Source organism: Dermacentor albipictus, chromosome 1 (assembly GCF_038994185.2).
Source record: "Dermacentor albipictus isolate Rhodes 1998 colony chromosome 1, USDA_Dalb.pri_finalv2, whole genome shotgun sequence".
Taxonomy (NCBI): domain Eukaryota; kingdom Metazoa; phylum Arthropoda; class Arachnida; order Ixodida; family Ixodidae; genus Dermacentor; species Dermacentor albipictus.
In genome coordinates, this window is record NC_091821.1 from 362,375,223 (window position 1) to 362,394,337 (window position 19,115).

Below are 19,115 nucleotides of genomic sequence, written 5' to 3' on the forward strand. Positions count from 1 at the left end.
GATCAGGAAAATCTTTGTGCAGTTAAGGTTTAGAAGTGGGATAACTCCTTGGGCTTGGTCCCGGGTGCAGGTAGCTCCAAGCGCTGACCTATCTTCTGGGACGTCGTCGCCTGGTTCACCTCCGAACCTTAAATTAGCAGTCTTCCCGATGTTACTATCAGCTGGTACAGTTAGACGTGCATAGGGTATAAGACATCGCAGTTGGTTCCACTCGTAACAGGAAGGATATGGGTTCGGAATAACTACAAAAAACTTATTGTGATGTCTCTTATCCTCGTGAAACGAACAAATTCAAGTTTCATGTAACAATCCAGTCCAACTCCACTAGCTAGACATGGCAGGTACTATGGGAAACGCATACCATATTGGAACGAAAGTCAATGCTAATAATCCGCCTTCGATTGGGACGAAATGCGAAAACACCCGTGTACTTAGATTTAGGTGCACGTTAAAGAACCCCAGGTGGTCGAAATTTCCGAAGCACTCCACTACGGCCTGCCCCATAATCAGAAAGTGGTTTTGGCACGTAAAGCTTTAAATAATCCGCCTTGCTATAGCTCAGTAGCTTTAGTCTTTACAGTACGCGAGTGGTTGCAATAGTGACCCATGCACGAGACGTGCTTATGTAGACTGTTTTCCTCTTCAGCTTTCCAGGCCCAGTACAGCTTCCGTTCCTCCGACGGCTCGTACGCGTCGTTCGGATCGAGTGAGTTCCCAAGGAGCGTCTTCCTTACTGCCTTCGCTGTCAAGGCTCTGAGCGCTGCCAAGGAATATGTCGGACTTAACGTTGCTTCGGAAATCGACGCGAGCGTGCGTTACGTTACGCAGCACTGGAACCCTGCCACTGGCTGCTTCGTCGAAACCGAGCCCGGATCATCCCCGTATGGACCGCGCACAGCCGTGAGTTTACCTTATTTTCAGTCCAGATCGAATGACACTCGTGCTGGCCCCGAAAGCCTAGCCCCACGCTCATTAGGAGGGGCAACTGAAAGTAAAGATGAAATTACACAAGATATATCATGCAAACAGCCTATCGAAGGGGCTGGCAATGCTGTAAATCATCCCGTTGATCTGAAGCTTGTTGCAAGCTATACAGAGATCATATACCAAAACTGCAGCCACCGACTATTTCGCCAGTCGCTACAGAGGACAGCAGCGCAGGCTCCAAGTATACATATCTCGTTGAGCAAAACTTCGGCAAAGGCCAGTTTCCTTCATTATGTGGTCCTCTTTTCTTCAATTAACCTTATCTACAAAAGATGGCCCCCATTCGTTATTGCTTCCAATTCTACACAGCAAAATTACCGCATGCTTTCTTTGCACTAATAACTGGACACCCGAGCCTGCACAGGGCATTGCGAATGGTGCTTTTCACTTGTCTTTGCAGCCCGACTTCAGCACAGCGGTTGGCATCATGCTCGCGGAGAGCGGCAACCTTTACGATAACATCACAGCAGGAGTTCTACAATGTCACGATGCCAACAACCTGCCATCTAACCACTCCACAGCTCTGAACGCTTACTTCTCGGCACTTGTCGGTCAGAGTGACAGAGCTAACAAGGCCCTGGACACTCTGCTTAGTGAAGCAGACAAGACCAGTGAGTATATGAAGCACTGCAGATGAAAGATTTATTACATTTTAGCTAACGTTGGAGGAATTTTCTCGGCAATTTGTCGGAGCGAGTTGATCAAATGCCACAACAAATCGCAAACGAAGGTACGCGTTTTGTATTGCATTGCTATCTCTACACTCCAAACGACTCTTCATTTCGTGAGTGCAGCCTACAAAAGTCGCATTGACGGAATTTTAGTCCCCGTGCGGGAGTCCACAGAACATTTTTATGTAATTTTATTATGGCAGTTCAGTACTTCTAAATCCACTCTTGAACGCGTCGGCGATTCTTCTACGTTTACTCAGGGGCAAACCCGCTCCTTCACGCTAAGATATAATGTGCGCTTATCAAGTTACTTGAAGAGTGCCTACTGAAACACTCTTGACACTCGTCAAGGCAGATTTTTCTAAAGCTTACTTGGCAAAATTCCGCTACCGATAGAGCCGCATCGGTATTCCTTGATTGTACACGAGAAACTCTGTTCCAGTTCCAATGCGTTCAACCTCTTCATCATTTCACCCGACCAGTTCAGCCATTTCGATCCGTTTGGTCAAATTGTTGTGCAGGTGGCCTGACATCTTGGAGCGGAGATGGTCTGTCCTACGGCTCTGCAGACACCGCGGGCTACGCAGTGTTGACAGTTAAGCTGCTCAACCGAAACCTTGGAGAGGCGCTGCCCATCGTTCGGTGGCTCATGCAGCAGACCTACGCGAGATATACATTCTCCTTCTCCGAGGTATGCGCCCTAGAGAACACAGCTCCAATGAAGTCAATGTCTTGCAGTGCTAATCACCGTGCAATGCAGTTCAGCAGCCTCAGTGTTCAAGCCGTAAATGCAAAGGTTCTTAAAAATGCACGTATGCGACTTGCTTCAAGTTGAAATCAATGACGTTCAAATTCGTGTTTTTGATGTGGAATGCCAAGTACCCTCAATTTTGATAATGCTGTGCACACTTGTATACGGTATGTTGATGCCTTTCGTTTCATACGTTTCGCGTATGCTTCTAACGTATGGTATTTACGCGCACGTTGTACCTATACAACACAAAGCAATTTTTTTTCGATCTGTTTCAACGTGCATTGCCCGACATTCGTCTACTGTTTGCTTTGCACGGAAAGCCCAAATGTATCAAGTGCTCCAGTTTTTGTAGGGGCATTCCTCCATTTAGGCAAATAGACATTTATGTCGTCATCGCCAATTCTGATGTCTGTTTATTGCACTAACTGAAACTGTTATTGCCTTCTGCAATTTTTCTACCACAAACTTGGCATTATAATTTTACTTCCTGACGACTTGCAGGTTTACGCTGTCGCCGTCCAAGCCCTCGCCCAGTATTCCAGCGTGGCATTCTCGAAGAAGACCGACCTTACTTTGAACGTTGCTGTTCAGAGTTCATCGCCCGATAAGCTTGCTTTCAGCATCAATGAACAGAACAAGCGGCTTTACCAGGTACTCTCATCAGATCGCAAATCTCTCCTCATATTCGGGAAGAACAATCTCACAGCGTCAATATGCTTGTTCCTTTGACGGTTACGAGTGTCATTGACGACGAAGTGTGAAACCTGCCATGCTTGTCAACTTGTCTTATTTTTCAGGAGAGCCTCTTGGACAAAAGCGAGTCGTACAGTTTTGAAGCATCTCTTGCTTCGAACAGTGTCGGCTGCGCAGCACTGCAGGTTGGTAGCATTTGTCGAACAATTTAGAGCTTAGTTTGCCTGTGACATTTTGAATATACATGCGTTCGGGACTGCGTTCGTATTTTGATCATCCAAACTTTCAAGAGCCACATTTCATTTAAGAAACAAATTGCATTCAGTGCTACGATTCGGTTGTGTGTGCAACACTGGAACCCACGGTATAGCAACATTACTATGAGCAGCACAAAAATGCACGCAGAGGACAGTTGGCAGCCATACGAAGACACATGGGTGAAGTAAAAGTAATGTTTTATTAACCCTTAGATTTTTTTTCTCAGCAACTTCTCACTTGGAAGCGTGTTAAAACCTTTACAGAGAGAGAGAGGTAGTTTAATGAATGGAAAATGTAGAGAGGTCGGCCGGATAATGGAGCATCTGGCCTGCTACTCTACGTAAGGGAAGGGGAAGAGGGGAAGAAAAAGGGTCACAATGGGGGATGATAATGGGAGGAACGAGGTGATTGACACATTAAACAACTAATATCACAGGCGTGAGTCCAGGCCCGTGTCACATAGGAAACGTGACAGTGCACGCATTGTCTCTGTCGTCTGCCAACTCTGTGGCCACGCGCCTAGTAAGAGGTCCTCTGACAGTGGTCCATTGTGTAATTGTCTCAATGTACCTGCCAATGTCAGTCTTTCTCGCGCATACTCAGGGCACACCACGAGCACATGTTCTATAGACTCTACCACGCCACACACTGAACAGTCCGGGGAGTCTGTCCGTCCAATAATGTGCAAATATTTGCGCGTGAAGGCGACGCCTAATCGCAGTCGGTGTATCAGGCATGTATGAGGGCGTGGAATTCCACGCAGAATTGGAAATTTCATATCGGGATCCAGGCTTTTAAGGCGGACGTGACGAGCGTCTGGCTGGGCCCAGTATCTCCTCGTCGCACTCCTCATTAATTCCGACAGGAGGCATGTGATGTCCGGTCTGGAGAATGGCACTGCAGTTCGCAGGCCATTGCTGAGGGCGCGCCTTGCTGCAGCATCGGCCATCTCATTACCGTTGAGCCCACAGTGTCCCGGGATCCATTGGAACACTACGCGGTGGTGTTTTTCTTGAGCGTATGAAAGCAGCTCGGTGATCTGCAGGGCCAGAACCTGATATGCGGTGTGGCGCAGGAAGCATCCCAAAATTTGCAGCGCGGGTTTTGAGTCCGTGAAAATGCACCATTCTTGAGGTCTTTCCCCGCAGATGTGGCGAATCGCTTCCCGAATAGCCACAAGCTCTGCAGCGGTTGATGTTGAATTATGGTCGAGTATGAAACCTCGAGTCATCTGTTGGGCTGGTATCACCACAGCTGCTGTCGATGCCTTAGGTGACACGGAGCCGTCTGTGTACACATGAACATATGTCTGGTATTCTGACCAGATGTACGCGAGAGCAAGTTGTTGTAGTCCACTGACGGGAACCAATGATTTCTTTAGTATGCCGGGGACATGTACGCACACGGAAGGTTGAACCATCACCCATGGTGGTTTGACGGGGTGATATGGAAGGGCATAGCCTGTTGTTATGTGGGGTAGATGGCAGCGGAGTGCACTTGTGAAACTGCTTTCCGGACGCTCATGTAGAACCGACGTCAATGGATGGCAATGGTGTCGTGTCAGTAAGCGTAAATACACACGAAGTGGTTCGTGGGACAGGTATATCGGTAATGGGCATACGTGGGCTTCCTCAATTGTGCCTTTGTTGGAGGCACGCCGTGGCAACCCGAGGCATATTTTGAGTGCCTGCGCTTGGACGCTCTCTAATGTCCGTAAGCAGGAAATGCTCAAGTTTGAGAGTATCGGAAGGCTGTATCGAATGTAGCCCACGAAAAGAGACTGATAAAGTCTTAGTAATGAGCCTTCCGTGGGGCCCCATTTCATGCCTGTTGCGAAGCGAAGAACATGGCAAAACAGATTAAGTTTTTGCTTCAACATGTTAACATGCCTCGTCCATGACAAATCGCGGTCAATGATAATGCCCAAGAATCTGTGGTGGGAGACATACGGCAATATGACACCGTTAATGGAGATCGGGTAGCGGCAGACGGATTTGCGCGTGAATGCAACCAAACCAAACCTTTACAGTATTTCTAGAACTTTGCATGTCTTGGCCCAAGTCACTTGGCTTATGGCAGAGGCCAGTTCATTCAGCTACTCCGTTAGCCTTTAATCGACTCGTACCTTGTTCTCTAACACACATTCCGTGAGTATTTCCTACAGACTAATCAGACTTAATGCAGCCCTGCAGGCTCGCGGCTTGTTCAGATGTGCCTACCCTACCGTTGTACTAAATTTAGGCGCTCCACGGCTTCAATAATAACTAAGGGTGCAATTCTGTCTCCTAGGTCAAGTACTACTACAACTCCAGAAATAGTCCGGTTCAGAGAGGCATCCAGGTCAATGCTTCCACATCATCAGGACCAGACTGCAGCACACTTCAGCTGGACATTTGTACACGGTTGGTTTCTGTTTTAGTTTCTCTGCTGGCCGGTGCGTGTCGCTTCGATTCTTTTTCTCAAAGCTCGTGTGTATCACTCCATTTCATTCCTTGCTGTCCCCGCGCTAGCGTCTAGAACTCCACTCTGATAGCACGCATGATGCAGAATCATTACTCACTGACGCATCATAGCTGCGCGTTGCATGCTAACCTACATATGACATTGACCTCACGCTGGTGCTTTTTCCAGGTACACTGAAGGTTTCCTACGCAGTTCTGCAATTGTGCAAGTAACCCTACTCTCTGGCTATACTGCCGATGACCAATCTCTAAAAAACGTAAGTTTATTTCTATTAAAACTAACAAACGCGTATGCAGCAGGTCTTTTATATCTCCAAGGTGTAATATTGTTCAGACATAAGCATTTCTAATTGAACTTTTTTTTCGCAGCTTGTCAGCAGCGGCGTCGTCAAGCGCTATGTTGTGAACGGCAACAAAGTGCAGCTTATTCTTCAGACGGTAATACTTTATTATTCTTCACAACTTCTCGCATGGCAGTGCTGAAGTCTTCCTGCATGTTTGTGTTTGTTTGAGGCAGATTAAGAGTGGTGGGCGTCACTCTTGATGCTAACCTTTCCTACACACACCCTTCGTAAAATACTTCTAACCATACTGATCGTCATACAATGTCTTACAGCTGACCATTCAGCCAACGTGCTTCAGCCTGACAGAGAACAGGTATCTGCAAGTTTCCAACCTTCAGAATTCTGTCGTCGAGGTGTACGACTACTACCAGTATCGTAAGTATGAGTCGTACTTTGTAAGATATCGTCACGCTTTCAGGTTACGGTAAAAATGAGTCTGCGTAACATTAACATCGCCTGGCCTAACTTCCGTTACATGCCTTGTTCTACTCTATATCTGTTTCTTGGTTGTTCATAACTCCAATTCCTGACTAAAATGTTCTCTTTTGCATTCAATTTTACTTCATCACACCTATTTTACGTAGCTCTTTCAATATGTTTACTTCATAGCGTTGTGCGGTCTCAAGTGAAACGCTTATAATGTGAAATAGATTTAGAATTCCGCCTCCTTATAACGGCAGTTACCTCTTGCGTTGTGCGTCGACCATCCCTGTTGCACGGCTGTCGCGCCATTTCGAGATGCCCAACACACTTGTGCTTTTATTGGTGTTACAAAATGGCGTCTGTATTAAGGCCACACTATTTTTTAGATTTCCATGTATCGGCTAAATAAACATGTTCAGTTCTACGTGCCTGACACAATATTAAGGAATTGGATTATAAATGTCGGCAAGCCTCCGATATTCCTTCGCACTCAACCGATTTACCAATCTCGAGGTTTCTGCTCTGGCTTTGTATCGTTAAAGACCAGCATCCGGAAGTGTCAAGTTATCCCCGTCGATTCTTAACGCAGAGTACAAAGCAACGGCTGGGTACGGATTGGAGGGCAACTGTACGCCTGCTGAGATCGCATCGCCCACAAGCCTCAATGAAGTGGACAGCGTGATATACGTTTAACTCTTCACTCCTGCCTTCATGCATCAACACTTCTCTACATCTAGACACACGATCTCAAGTGCCTCCGAGTCATCTGTCTTGTGATACTTTGTGTTGGTGTGTTTTTATCGAACTCTTCTGTCATTCACAATAAACCATACGCTATCAAGTGATCCCATGACTACTTCATTCTTTCAACCACATGCTGTGAAACTGCCTGCTTCAGGATATCTCAGCTGGTGCTTCGTTTTCTAGTTTTGCCTGAGCATACACGGCACATTCCCAAAACTGTTTACTGCGTTTACGTACGCAGCTGCCATCTTAGCTGTTGCCTTCAATCTTAGAGCCTCATTTCATCATCAGCTTCGACCATGCGGCACACACCTGCAGGGCTTACCTTGTCTGCTGTTATAGCAATTCAGAGGAAAAGCGTGCGCTGCATCAGCCAGTGTAGCAGTTAAAGTAAAATCTGGTAGATTGTCTTGCGCGTGCGTTTAAAGACTTCTGCCTGCTGGCTCCACACACACCCTTGCGGTGCAATGTTATAGGTGAATGCTTTTCTTCAAAGTAATGGTCCTTTCCTGTGAGTATAACGTCACAAACCAAAATGGCCTACGCGTGATTTCAGGGGCACTAAAGGCAAGCATTGAGTGAAGTGACGGATTACTGCTGGTGGCGTCAATATTATTGTGAACAGAGCCTTAGTAAACGAGAAATTGATGTAAATGCAGGACACCATTACATGGGACATTCAAGCACTCGCCCGATGACGAAGGTACTCATTTAGGTTCTCTTGCTCATCCACTTGGTATAAAAACATCATTGTATTGCATTGTATGACGAAAGAAAATGTTACTCGTACATTTCTATTTCATTTCTAGAAAAATTGATTTGTATTACCCTTGACAACGACGCGGGCGGTTCAAAGGTTTCGCTTTACTTTGAGCCGCCCGCGCTTTCGCATTTCAGTAGTTTCCTTATCGCGTTTTTCTCCACTGGCTTTGCTAGTTCGCGACACTCGTGCAATAAGCAGAGAATTCCACTTCCATGTGATGTCGCGGGGTCGCCGTATGGTCCACGCCACTTGACCAAAAGCAGCTCTAGCGGTGAATCCACCGCTGTGTCGTGGCTCGGTTTCTGCATGGCTGGGTGTCCGCGTTTTGCGCAAAGCACTGTACCACCGCCTATCGGGCGCCGTTTCACTTACCAATTGCAGCAAAGCGTGGTGATGGCGTGTGCAACGTCACCACTACCCAGTTGGGTGGCGGGAGAAATAAATGGCTTGAGAGGTATTCGGACCCTTCGGATGCAATTGTCTCGTAAACTAAGCCTTTTCTTGGTGCGAAACGAGCGCTACGAGGTTTCTGAAATAGTATTTGAACAGTACAGGTCGAGTTAGTATTTGCCGTTAGTGTCCCTTTAAACTCTTATTAAGTGCTCGCTTCTATGTCGGCCGGACTTCACTTTATTTCGCCTCCCAACTTTGGTCGCTGTTGACTAGCAATATTAGTTTCGCTACTTTAGACTTTATCAACAAATCTAAACTAAGAACCCTGTCCTCGACGATATGTCCTTCAGCCGTCAAGAGTCCGTGCAGATGGTCAAGAAATGTCAAGTGAATGGGAAATATCGCTTTAGCAAGCAATACCACATAACAGCCAGACTACCCTTATATATCCTAGTAGCAGTGAGAATGCGAAGAACTTCGACATGGCATAACTTATCAGCCAGCAAGCATCTTCTGTCCAGGAGCGCAGTGGGCGTCGTCGCGACATGGCTTTATACCAGAGTTACTATCCAGCTGTCTGCGCTGTCCTTTTGCGGTCTGAAATGTCACTATGGCACAACAGTGTTTTTAACAAACCCACCGCGATTACCCGTGGCTATGGCAATGCGCTGCTGAGGTCGCTGGTTCAATCCCCGGCCGCGGCAGCCAATGCAAAACGTTCCTGTACTTTGACTTGGGCGCACAGTAAAGAACCCCAGGTGGTCAAATTAATCCGGAGTCTGCCACTATACAGCGTGGCTCATAATAAGATCGGAGTTCTGGCACGTAAAAGCCAGAAATTTAATTTGTTTTAATGGCTTAGCAAATATTCACTTCTCTCCCGCGCTTCTTATTGTAAAATATAAATCAGCGTCGCCGAAACTACATAAACTATACAGATATTAATTTACAGTATTTGGTCTGTTCTCGGGAAAAAAAAATTCCTTTAACGTTGCGCTTGTGCAGACGCCGCGTTTCCACGGCTACGCGTCGCCACTCAAGTTCAGAGGCGCTCATTCGCGACGAACTCTTAATAAAACGAAACATTTTCAGCCTAAACTTCGAATTGCCGGTTGCGGGTATGTCCTCGCTTATTGGTACGTCCCACTGAATCCAAGTGTCGACATAATCTTCAAATAGGACGTAGCAATACAAAAGAAAATATAGTGGACCACTCGACAGTCATACCTTTGCTTTTCATTTGTTCGTATTAAATTGTGTCCTTTTGTAGCCATCCATGTTGTGAACTTTTCATAAAAGTTAATTTTTTGAGGCCTTCCTTGTCCAAACCCCCTTAAATCGCAGAGTCGAGGATTAGCTTATTTGCATTTGGTTGTACGCCACGACGCTGTAAACAGGTGCATGAAAGGCAAAATTCCGCCTGCTCTTTTTCGGCTGCTTTATTCTTAAAAAAGTTCAAATGAACATATCCTTTGTATACACCATAACTTAGCGTGAATTCATACTCTTTGCCACGGTTCGAGTACGTACCGTGCCCGTCTTAGCCCACACAATAGCGCACTTGTTGCAGTAAGCGTCGACGACGGCCGCTTCAAAAAAGAACTGTACCGGCTAAATACTGAATTCACGGTTTAGGTCACGTACTCATATAATGATTTATTTTGTATTTTATGCATCAGTTAAGCTCCTAACAAAACATTTATCATGGTATACATTGTATTTGTAGGCCCTGGTCGTTCCTGCCACGGGTACAGAACAACAATGAACATGTAAGATCCATTCAGAGATTCAGACGGAGATAGGGCTTCAAATGTTAAACTGTGTTCGAGATATGGGATGTCATTGAAACCAACGTCTCCATTTCGAAAGGTTCAATCCACAGACATCTCTTGATCGACATCTGCTGACTACTTTTTACTAGACAGAGAAAGTGGGGACAGGAAGTGTATGGAGGTCAACCAGACGAGCGTCCACTCGTTACTACATGTCACTGCGACATGTTACCACTACTACATGTCATACATAATCTATGCGGGCGAAAGCAGTTGAAATGCCCTGAAATTGAGCCCTTGAAATACCAGGTAATGAGAACGGACCAGAGAACTCGATCATGCGCCATTATATATGCCTATAAAAAAATGTGCGGATCCCATACACTGTGGGAACAGATTTAAGCGAAGCCTTGTATGATGCTTGCTTTGATTGGCGATATTTAGCGGTGATGTTGGCGGCCGATGTCCAATTTCTTCAGCATTTAGTCCAATACGAGAGTGGTGAGTTGATGTTAAACGTTACCTTGCGTGCACTACTGCTGCTTGTCTGCGTAGTCCACAGAACACAAAGGCACACGTGTTTGGTTGAGTCGTTCTTGTGCGTCATCGTTCATAATATCTGAGAGGGTTGAGCATTATCACTGCCTCACATGACATATCCCATCGTGGCAGAAGCGTTAAACTTTAATTGAATTACGAGGCTCTATGTAATTCAAGTAATTATTATAATTGTATTTATATATTGTATACATACCTTCTCGGCGTCCACCACGTTTCGCTGCGTAGCGAATACGCTCCTCTGCCGCGCGACGCGCTTCCTTCGGGCCTGGGTGCACTCGACTCTGAGCGCAAGCTTTGGAGCCATTTTGCTGGTTCGTGTTTGCTTGCTTCATCTGCATACGTGGCCAGCACACTGTTGAGATGCCAGCTCCAAGCACTCTCTTCAGGCTATGGACGACTGTAATGTTTACACTATCACAGCCAGCACGCGAGCTCCACAGCCCATCACCTTCATGTTTGTCGCACAGGAAATCAAGCACAGCACGTGACACACGCACAAACTGTGAAACGCTACCGCGGCGGCGGTGGCTGCCGCCGCCGCATGCATGGACGGACGGACGGACGGGCTGGCGGGCGAGCGGGCGGGCGGGCGGGCGGCCGTGTGGGTGGGTGATTGGATGGATCAAACAGTCAATCAATTTTTATTATTACATAAAAGTACATTGCAGATAGAGGTATAAAGAAGGAGATCCCATAGTAAAAACTGAATTGGGACTTCCTTTCATCGTTAACATAAAAGTTCCATTGGCAGGAAACACCAACTGAATCAGTGCAATTACAGAAATGTTAAATAATGAAAAACAGATATTTATTTCATTTATTTATTTATTTCATATACCTCACAGGCTCCAGAAGGAGTATTGCGTGAGGGGGGTGGTACAGATAACGTTACCTTGTAAGTGAAGATATGAAGTGAATTAAGATGTTATAGACAACAATATATCGACAGTAAGCAATATTGTGAAACTAGATAAAACTAACAAAAGAGGAGGAAAACGAATTTAAAGAATAAATAAAGAAGACTAAAGTAAAATGGTGGAGTGCATAAGAATAGCAGGTCTAAAACAAAAATTTTTAAAGTAAAATGGTGGAGTGGTGCATGAGAATGGCAGGTCTAAAACAAAAATTTGTTTATAAAGAACATAGTGTCCCATACCTATCATATAACAAAAAAATTTTCAGTTCAGCAGAAAATTTTATGCATTAATTGTATTCAATCATAATCAATCATAATCATAATCAATTCATAATCAATTTTGCTGTGAGCTTCTCTCACTTCGAAATTTGTCCAGCTCTATCACTCTGCGCAGCTTCCCGTAAGCTGCGCAGCTTCTGCGCAGCTTCCCTTCCCGTAAGTGCCCAATGCGAGGCGTCCCACTGAGCTTTGGCAGCCATCGAGTCTTGATTCTACCCCTGCTTTCAAGCAAACAACCGCATTTCCAAAGGTAAGTCCTTGAGCCATTACACCTTTCCACATACCATGGAGGACCACGTACCTATTGTATCCCAATAGCGCTCTTTGTTTCTTATGGCAGCATTTCTCTTCCCCTTTACTGTTATTGTTTTTTCCCTGTGTTTTTCATTGTAATCCGTCATGCGGTCCTAGGTTCCGAATCACCGTCCAACGTGGTTCGGAACCAAGGACCGCATGACGGATTACAATGAAATCATGAAGGCCTACCGCCTGGCTCGCAGGACTCTTCCACCCCCGCACCCGAGACTGAGTCGAGCGGAGGCGGTAGTACTGAGACAGCTCCAGACCGGATCGCTACCGAGCCCGAAACTGATGAATCGCATGTACCCCGAGACATATCCGACAGATTTGTGCAGAGTCTGCCGGAGGGAGACCGCAGACTACACGCAACTCTTGTGGGACTGCATTAAATATTCAGAGGACGCTAAACCAAGAACACTCCCACCACGGCTCGAGGCAGCCGCGAATAGCTACGACCAAGAGGATCAGCTCTAGGCCGTCCAGCAGGTCCTCGAGGCGCTCGAAAGGCACAAACCCAGCGAGCCGGCAACGGCGAGCGGAGACCCGCGCCGAGTAACGGCAACTTCGAGGATGACGTAGGCCCCCGTCGGGGCGCGCGAGCGCCCAACAGCAGGCACAAATAAAGATTCTTCAATCCAATCCAATCCAAATATCTATCGCCTTCATTTATCCACATACCAAGGTATTTATGTTGCTTTAGCCGAGGTGTTTCCTGGCCCTGATTTGACACTGTCTGTTCACTGTTTTCATTGAATACCATAACACCTTAGCCACGGCGGCCGCATTTCGGTGGGGGCGAAATGCGAAAACACCCGTGTGCTTAGATTTAGGTGCACGTTAAAGAACCCCAGGTGGTCTAAATTTCCGGAGTCCTCTACTACGGCGTGCCTCATAATCAGAAAGTGGTTTCGGCACGTAAAACCCCAAATATTATATTATACCATAACACCTTATTTTTTAGCGCTCAATTTCAGACCAGGAAGCGAGCGCCATCTGGTGGTGTTCCAAGAAACCCAGCTGCACGCACCGCAACACCACCACAGCAGCGGCGCCCGTAATGTCGGAAGAAGAGGCAAAGAAAGCTTCGCTTTAAGAGCAATACAGGAACTACTGGCCTCCCTGCAGTTCAACCATCACTTCCTTTGGTTACCGTTGAAATGTTCAGATTCTTGCAAATTTAAAATTAGTTCCCGGTAAAGGCTTTTTCGCTTATTGCTGTCTTTCACTTGGGTTTCGGCCCCACGGTCCGCCTATAAAGCACGTACAAGGTCTTACTAAAATAAAATGCGATGCAATATTTTTCGCAAGCTCCCAGCTGTTAATTCTGTCAACAATAATGTGTTTCTGTCTATCTTACTCTCTCTGCCAACATCAAAAATCAACAATAGTACTTAGGGATGCCTCTGCTCAGACATCCCGATGTAGAACAGAAAGTAAAAAGACGAAAGGCTTTATTTTTGTTGCATATTTACTTGCTCTCTGTCAATTATATTGTGTCCATCTTCGAGCAGTCCATGTTGGGCACTTTCTTGAAATCATCTTTCTTCAGGCCTTCCTTGTCCAGGACAGCTTGAATAGCCGATAGGAACTGATCTTCGGCGTTCGGTTTTCGGGTCACAACGTGGTATGCAGCTGGAATAGGTACATGGAATATACGTACAACAATGTCTTTCATTCGTTTCGATAAAAGAAAAACCCGTATAAACAAAGCTAAAAATATTTCAAGTCATAGATGAACGCACAGTACCCGCTGTTCCGCTCTTGGCCCAGACAACAGCCCAGTTGTCGTAGTCGGTGTCGATAATGGCCGTCTCCATGATGACATCAGCTGAACGAATGATCGCAGGTCGTCAGTTTACTTGAGCTACATGCGAGAGCAAGGACTGCTGGCATTGAGTTTTACGTTTGACAATGAATCCTTAATTGTTAAAATTGGGAAAGGCTGCTTTATTGTTTGAATCCCCGCTCGTATGTCGCAGTACCAGCAGTATATAAAACACTTCGCGTATTTTATGGCGTTATTTATCTAATGTGATATATTACTCGTATGTGTCATTAGTGCATCTAGTATGTAGTGCTGTATTTGCACATCTTGATAAGCATAGTACATATATAATTGTATCACTCGTAGTATAGCTATAAAGATTTATTGATGGGACTTCATGTATCCTCATTTAATACTATTATCAACGTATTGTCCCTACTGCCGATTATTGGCCCCCCTGGCATCCGTCAAGCTGTATGCTTACAGCTTTCTTGCCAGGGGAGCCTTCAGCACAACGTTGTATGTGTGTTGTGAATAAAATTGAATTGAATTGAATTGAGCAATATCCGTGCAAAGAGGACTGCCGCTTGACCTGCTTCAAAAATAGAAAATAAGCGTTTTGTTCTTATGACCACTCGGTGCTAACCTGATTAATGCTAAGCAGTACGGCAAAACCTAAACGCCCAAAATATACAGGTGAAAAAACACGGCTGACACCTACTAGGTTTCGGTATGTCACCTCTTTAAGGTAGCAGCATTGTCTTGTCAAATCTAATGCTAGGAACACGTAGGAGTTGTGACTCAAAGCTAGGCATGGTGCAACCTGCTGCGCGGTATTTCTAACAGCGCATTTCTCTGAAGAACAGAATGAAATCCACTACCACAGTGATTTATATACCGAGCCTGGGCATAGCCGTCTTAAAAAGAAAAAAACAATGCAGTGGTAAAAAAAGCTTACAAAGCAACACCACAACAAGGCCCCCTTGTTGTGCATGAGCACGCATTATGGCAGACTTTAGTACTTCCGCAAATAAAAAAAATCTCAGTGTGCTTCCACTCTGTGATAAAGGATAGACAATGCCGGGCCGCCCCACGTCCGCCGTGGGGCGGCCCGGCATTGCACTATATTCAGGAACGGCCCACGTATGGGGAGTGCTTAACGCCTGCTTCACCTCCACCGTGGGTCAACCCGGCATTGCACTATCCTCGGGATGGGCCCACGTATGGGGAGTGCTTAACTCCTGCTTCACCTCCACCGCGGGTCAACCCGGCATTGCACTATCTTCGGGATGGGCCCACGTATGGGGAGTGCTTAACGCCTGCTTCACCTCCGCCGCGGGTCAACCCGGCATTGCACTATCTTCAGGAACGGCCCACGTGTAGGGAGCGCTTAACGCTTGCTTCACTTCCACCGCAAGTCGGCCCGGAATTGCACTATCTGCGGAATCGGCCCATGTATGGGGAGTGCTTAACGCCTGCTTCACCTTCACCGTGGGTCAACCCGGCATTGCACTATCTTCAGGAACGGCCCACGTATGGGGAGTGCTTAACGCTTGCTTCACCTCCACCGCAAGTCGGCCCGGAATTGCACTATCTTCAGGAACGGCCCACGTATGGGGAGTGCTTAACGCTTGCTTCACCTCCACCGCAAGTCGGCCCGGAATTGCACTATCTGCGGAATCGGCCCACGTATGGGGAGTGCTTAACGCCTGCTTCACCTCCACCGTGGGTCAACCCGGCATTGCACTATCTTCGGGATGGGCCCACGTATGGGGAGTGCTTAACGCCTGCTTCACCTCCACCGTGGGTCAACCCGGCATTGCACTATCTTCGGTATGGGCCCACGTATGGGGAGTGCTTAACGCCTGCTTCACCTCCGCCGCGGGTCAACCCGGCACTGCACTATCTTCGCAATCGGCCCACGTATGGGGAGTGATTATCGCCTGCTTCGCCTGCGCCGCGGGTCGGCCCGGCGTTGTACTATTTCCGGGACTAGCCCACGTATGGGGAGCTTATTGCTTACGACACGCTTATTGCTTATTGCTTATTGCTTACAGTATTCTTCGGGGACAAAAAGATACAATTCTTCTGGTACAAAGGACAGCTGACGTTGCTTTAAAGCTCCAATATTTACCGTTGATCTTCAGTATGAACCTTGAAGGATGCCGGTCATCTTCTGTGACATCGACGCTCATTTCCACGAGTTCATTGCTGTGCTCAGAAAGGAAAAGCAGCACCATTACAAAAAAATGCTGGCTTTCCTATATTTGTACTTTTTTATTTTTGCTCGTACGCTTTGTGCTAAAGCAACTAGATTCATGTACACGCTTACCAAAAGCACGCCGCACCATTTACAAAAATGCTTTATTTTTATCGCAATCCAATCGCGATATTTTTCTCTGTAGCAACGTGCCGCTAGGTACGCTGACGGGTTGGCGTCTTCTAAACGTCGTAGCATATCTTGCATGCGTGGCACTCGCCGGTTTAGCACGCATTACGCACTCTTTCAGTAAATATAAAACTAAATCCCGGAATAGTACGCGCCACAACTTCGATCAGATTATGACGAACACGATAGTGGGAGACTCCAGTTTAATCTTTACCAGCAGGACTTCTTTAACGTGCACATAATGCATGGTACTTAAGCGTTCTTGCATTCTGACCCCACCGGAATGCATAACTACAGCCTGCTTCGCTTCAATCGTTAAACTCAGATTTTTCAATCATGCCTATAGCACGAGAGGATATTACAGTTATCAGAGTTTCTTGAGAAAATTGGCACACTTTTATGCTTATAGCTTGCCACTAAGGTCAGAATCTCACTCAGTGTCGATGAATTCCGCCTTGATTTTGTAGACATTGTCATGGTCTTTGCCAATCGTGAAATGGGCGCAGCGATCTGCGTCTCCGTAGATAGCTTGATTGAAGCTATCCACCCACCATTTGCCCTTGAACTGCAAGTAGATTTGAAAAATTAAATTGATGAATCAATGCGTACCTTCTGCACGCTGTTGCGAAAAGAAAAAAATCGTGTTTTGAACCTAACACTGTCTCCCTTAGCAAAGGTACATGATCTATTTGTAGAATCCCAAGCCCCTGAAATCTGTTTAGTGATATTGAATTATGACGGTGTCGTCAAATATGTTAGGATACCAAAGCTCTCTTTAGCGCCCTTAAATCTCCTTAAAACTCCTTAAATCGCGATTCAGATCAAATAAGAGGAAGCGCAAGCTTCATCTGCCCCATTTATTGGCCATTTCAGCAAATATTTGGTTTTATAGATGAACAACAATAGAGAAATACGCAAGATATAATAATGGGCTAGCACTCAATCCTGTTGTGCGACCAAAGCGCGTGAAAAGACAAGGTACAAATTACAGGGATGGACACACGCGCTGACATCCAAATTGGCACTCGCAAGTTGGAAGCCAGCGCTTGTGTCTGTCCATATTATTCATCGTTTGTCTGTTTCTGCACTCTATCTAGCGCAGTGGTGTATGTGCTATGTAGCGTCGGTTACTGCCATGTCTGACAACGCGATTTCTTAGCGTTAACACATACGCACGTGATACTCACAGTACGTTAAGAGATATCGTAAGCAAGTCCCAGGAACACGATAACGTACAGAGTATGAACTGTGAGGACAGCGGTATTTGCACACTTAAGGCATTTACGTTTGTTCGCGAGAGCTAAAAAATACTGTCGAGGCAGCCGTTTGCTTGCAGCAACAACGCCAACTTGCAATGCATTGTTCGAAAAAACGCTTTAAAGTAAACGACAATTTCGAAATTACCTGCGGCGCCTCAAATACACTTACGGCTATGTTTCATTTGTCTCATAGCAAGCACTGCATTGATCGAAACTATCATTTCGATATACCACTTACTCCGTAAACGGCAAAAGCTTTAGAAGCTTAAGTAAGACTTTAAATTAACGCAAATATATCTTTCTGTGGGGCCCGCAAGACATCTAATACTTAGAAAAAAATACGGCGTGCTTCTCCAAAAGCACACTTTACTTCTATTTAATTTTCTCGCAGCACGCTCGACAGTTCTAAAACGACGCATGGTTGTAAACACTGCGAAACTCCAATGTGACATCAATAGAAATTTGGTAATCTACCACAGCACGCCTAATCACTCGGGAGGTGTTCATGCGCTAGTTGGTTGGCCATTATTATTCTAAAATCAGCGCAATTGTTGAGACATGGACGAACACTAAACTACACAAACACGTGCCCTAATGAACGAAAGCTTTTGTTACCCTGCCCGCGCATCATGCTTCACATAACCTAATATTCCCCGCTAATTTTAATTCCGTATGTACAGGGGCTTTCTCTATATATTACCAGCGACATATGGAGCAGGTCGTCCTTTAGCAGAACTCGTGCACTGTCTCCAGTCATAATACCCATTTCAGCGCACGTAGAAATTTTCCCCATCTCCTACTTGTTCTACATACTCTGCCTCTTTTACTAAGTAGTTTTTAATCGGATGAAAATATTACGTTTTAGCCATCTCTGGCGTAAGCGACGCCATAACAGGCACCGCGGGAACGAGTTTTCAGTTCATTCCTTTTCCAGCCCTTTTTTTTCTCTCTTATGCAAGGCAACTTGGTAAAAGTATATATTTTTCTTAATAGTAGATTTAAGTACTGCATCACTTGATTTCTAGTTGGTGCTTGTATTTATTGTGCTGAGGCACCAAGAAATTTCCACAATAAGCTGCGTGGCTTACCTTCAAGGGATTGAAATCATCCTTCATTGTCTTCGGGTTCGCGTACACACCATTTCTATCGACAAAAGAGACGACGAGCAGTGCGAGACATACTGAAGGCAGCATAATTGTTTCGGTGTTGAAGCTGCGCCGGCTTACCCCGTGAGCGCGTGCCTGGAAAGAGCTTTTAAGCGACGTCTCATGGCCGTGCCATCGTCTCGCGGTCGCTCGCGGCAGCTGTCCATATCTTGCGAACGCTGTGCAGCCACGGAAAGTCAATGTTTGCATTGCCGAGTCATATGCGATGGAAACTGT

At 46.0% G+C, this 19,115-nt stretch overlaps 2 protein-coding genes across 3 annotated transcripts in view; one reads left to right on the top strand and one right to left on the bottom strand.

Annotated features, from left to right (window-relative positions):
- LOC135911299 (alpha-2-macroglobulin-like protein 1) overlaps positions 1–7,437 on the top strand; it is a 29,598-nt gene extending 22,161 nt beyond the window's left edge. Inside the window, exons 25-34 of one of the 2 annotated variants that reach the window (XM_065443504.1) lie at positions 647–900; positions 1,388–1,598; positions 2,180–2,349; positions 2,914–3,063; positions 3,210–3,290; positions 5,653–5,765; positions 5,995–6,082; positions 6,195–6,263; positions 6,442–6,544; positions 7,182–7,437. In XM_065443504.1, coding sequence (XP_065299576.1) covers positions 647–900; positions 1,388–1,598; positions 2,180–2,349; positions 2,914–3,063; positions 3,210–3,290; positions 5,653–5,765; positions 5,995–6,082; positions 6,195–6,263; positions 6,442–6,544; positions 7,182–7,285 — 1,343 coding nt within the window. In that variant the 3' untranslated portion in view covers positions 7,286–7,437. The remainder of the gene's footprint in view (positions 1–646; positions 901–1,387; positions 1,599–2,179; positions 2,350–2,913; positions 3,064–3,209; positions 3,291–5,652; positions 5,766–5,994; positions 6,083–6,194; positions 6,264–6,441; positions 6,545–7,181) is intronic. The other variant, XM_065443505.1, reaches the window with a different exon arrangement.
- A 6,369-nt stretch (positions 7,438–13,806) lies between these two features.
- On the bottom strand, positions 13,807–18,944 carry LOC135911275 (uncharacterized). Its single transcript, XM_065443473.1, has 5 exons — positions 18,822–18,944; positions 16,909–17,039; positions 16,220–16,296; positions 14,068–14,148; positions 13,807–13,952 (listed from the first exon to the last, which is right to left on the bottom strand). Exons 1-5 carry the CDS (start codon positions 18,924–18,926, stop codon positions 13,807–13,809), a joined length of 540 nt encoding a protein of 179 aa, XP_065299545.1. The 5' UTR covers positions 18,927–18,944.
- Positions 18,945–19,115: the final 171 nt, after the last annotated feature.

What these genes read in the sequence shown, in the direction of transcription:
- LOC135911275 (XM_065443473.1), bottom strand. Translation starts at nt 18,926, where the DNA reads ATGCTGCCTTCAGTATGTCTCGCACTGCTCGTCGTCTCTTTTGTCGAT. An exon ending in ATGATTTCAATCCCTTGAAG is followed by an intron (nt 17,040 to 18,821) that starts GTAAGCCACGCA and finishes ATCTACTTGCAG; the next exon opens with TTCAAGGGCAAATGGTGGGT. An exon ending in GCGGAATTCATCGACACTGA is followed by an intron (nt 16,297 to 16,908) that starts GTGAGATTCTGA and finishes TTCTGAGCACAG; the next exon opens with CAATGAACTCGTGGAAATGA.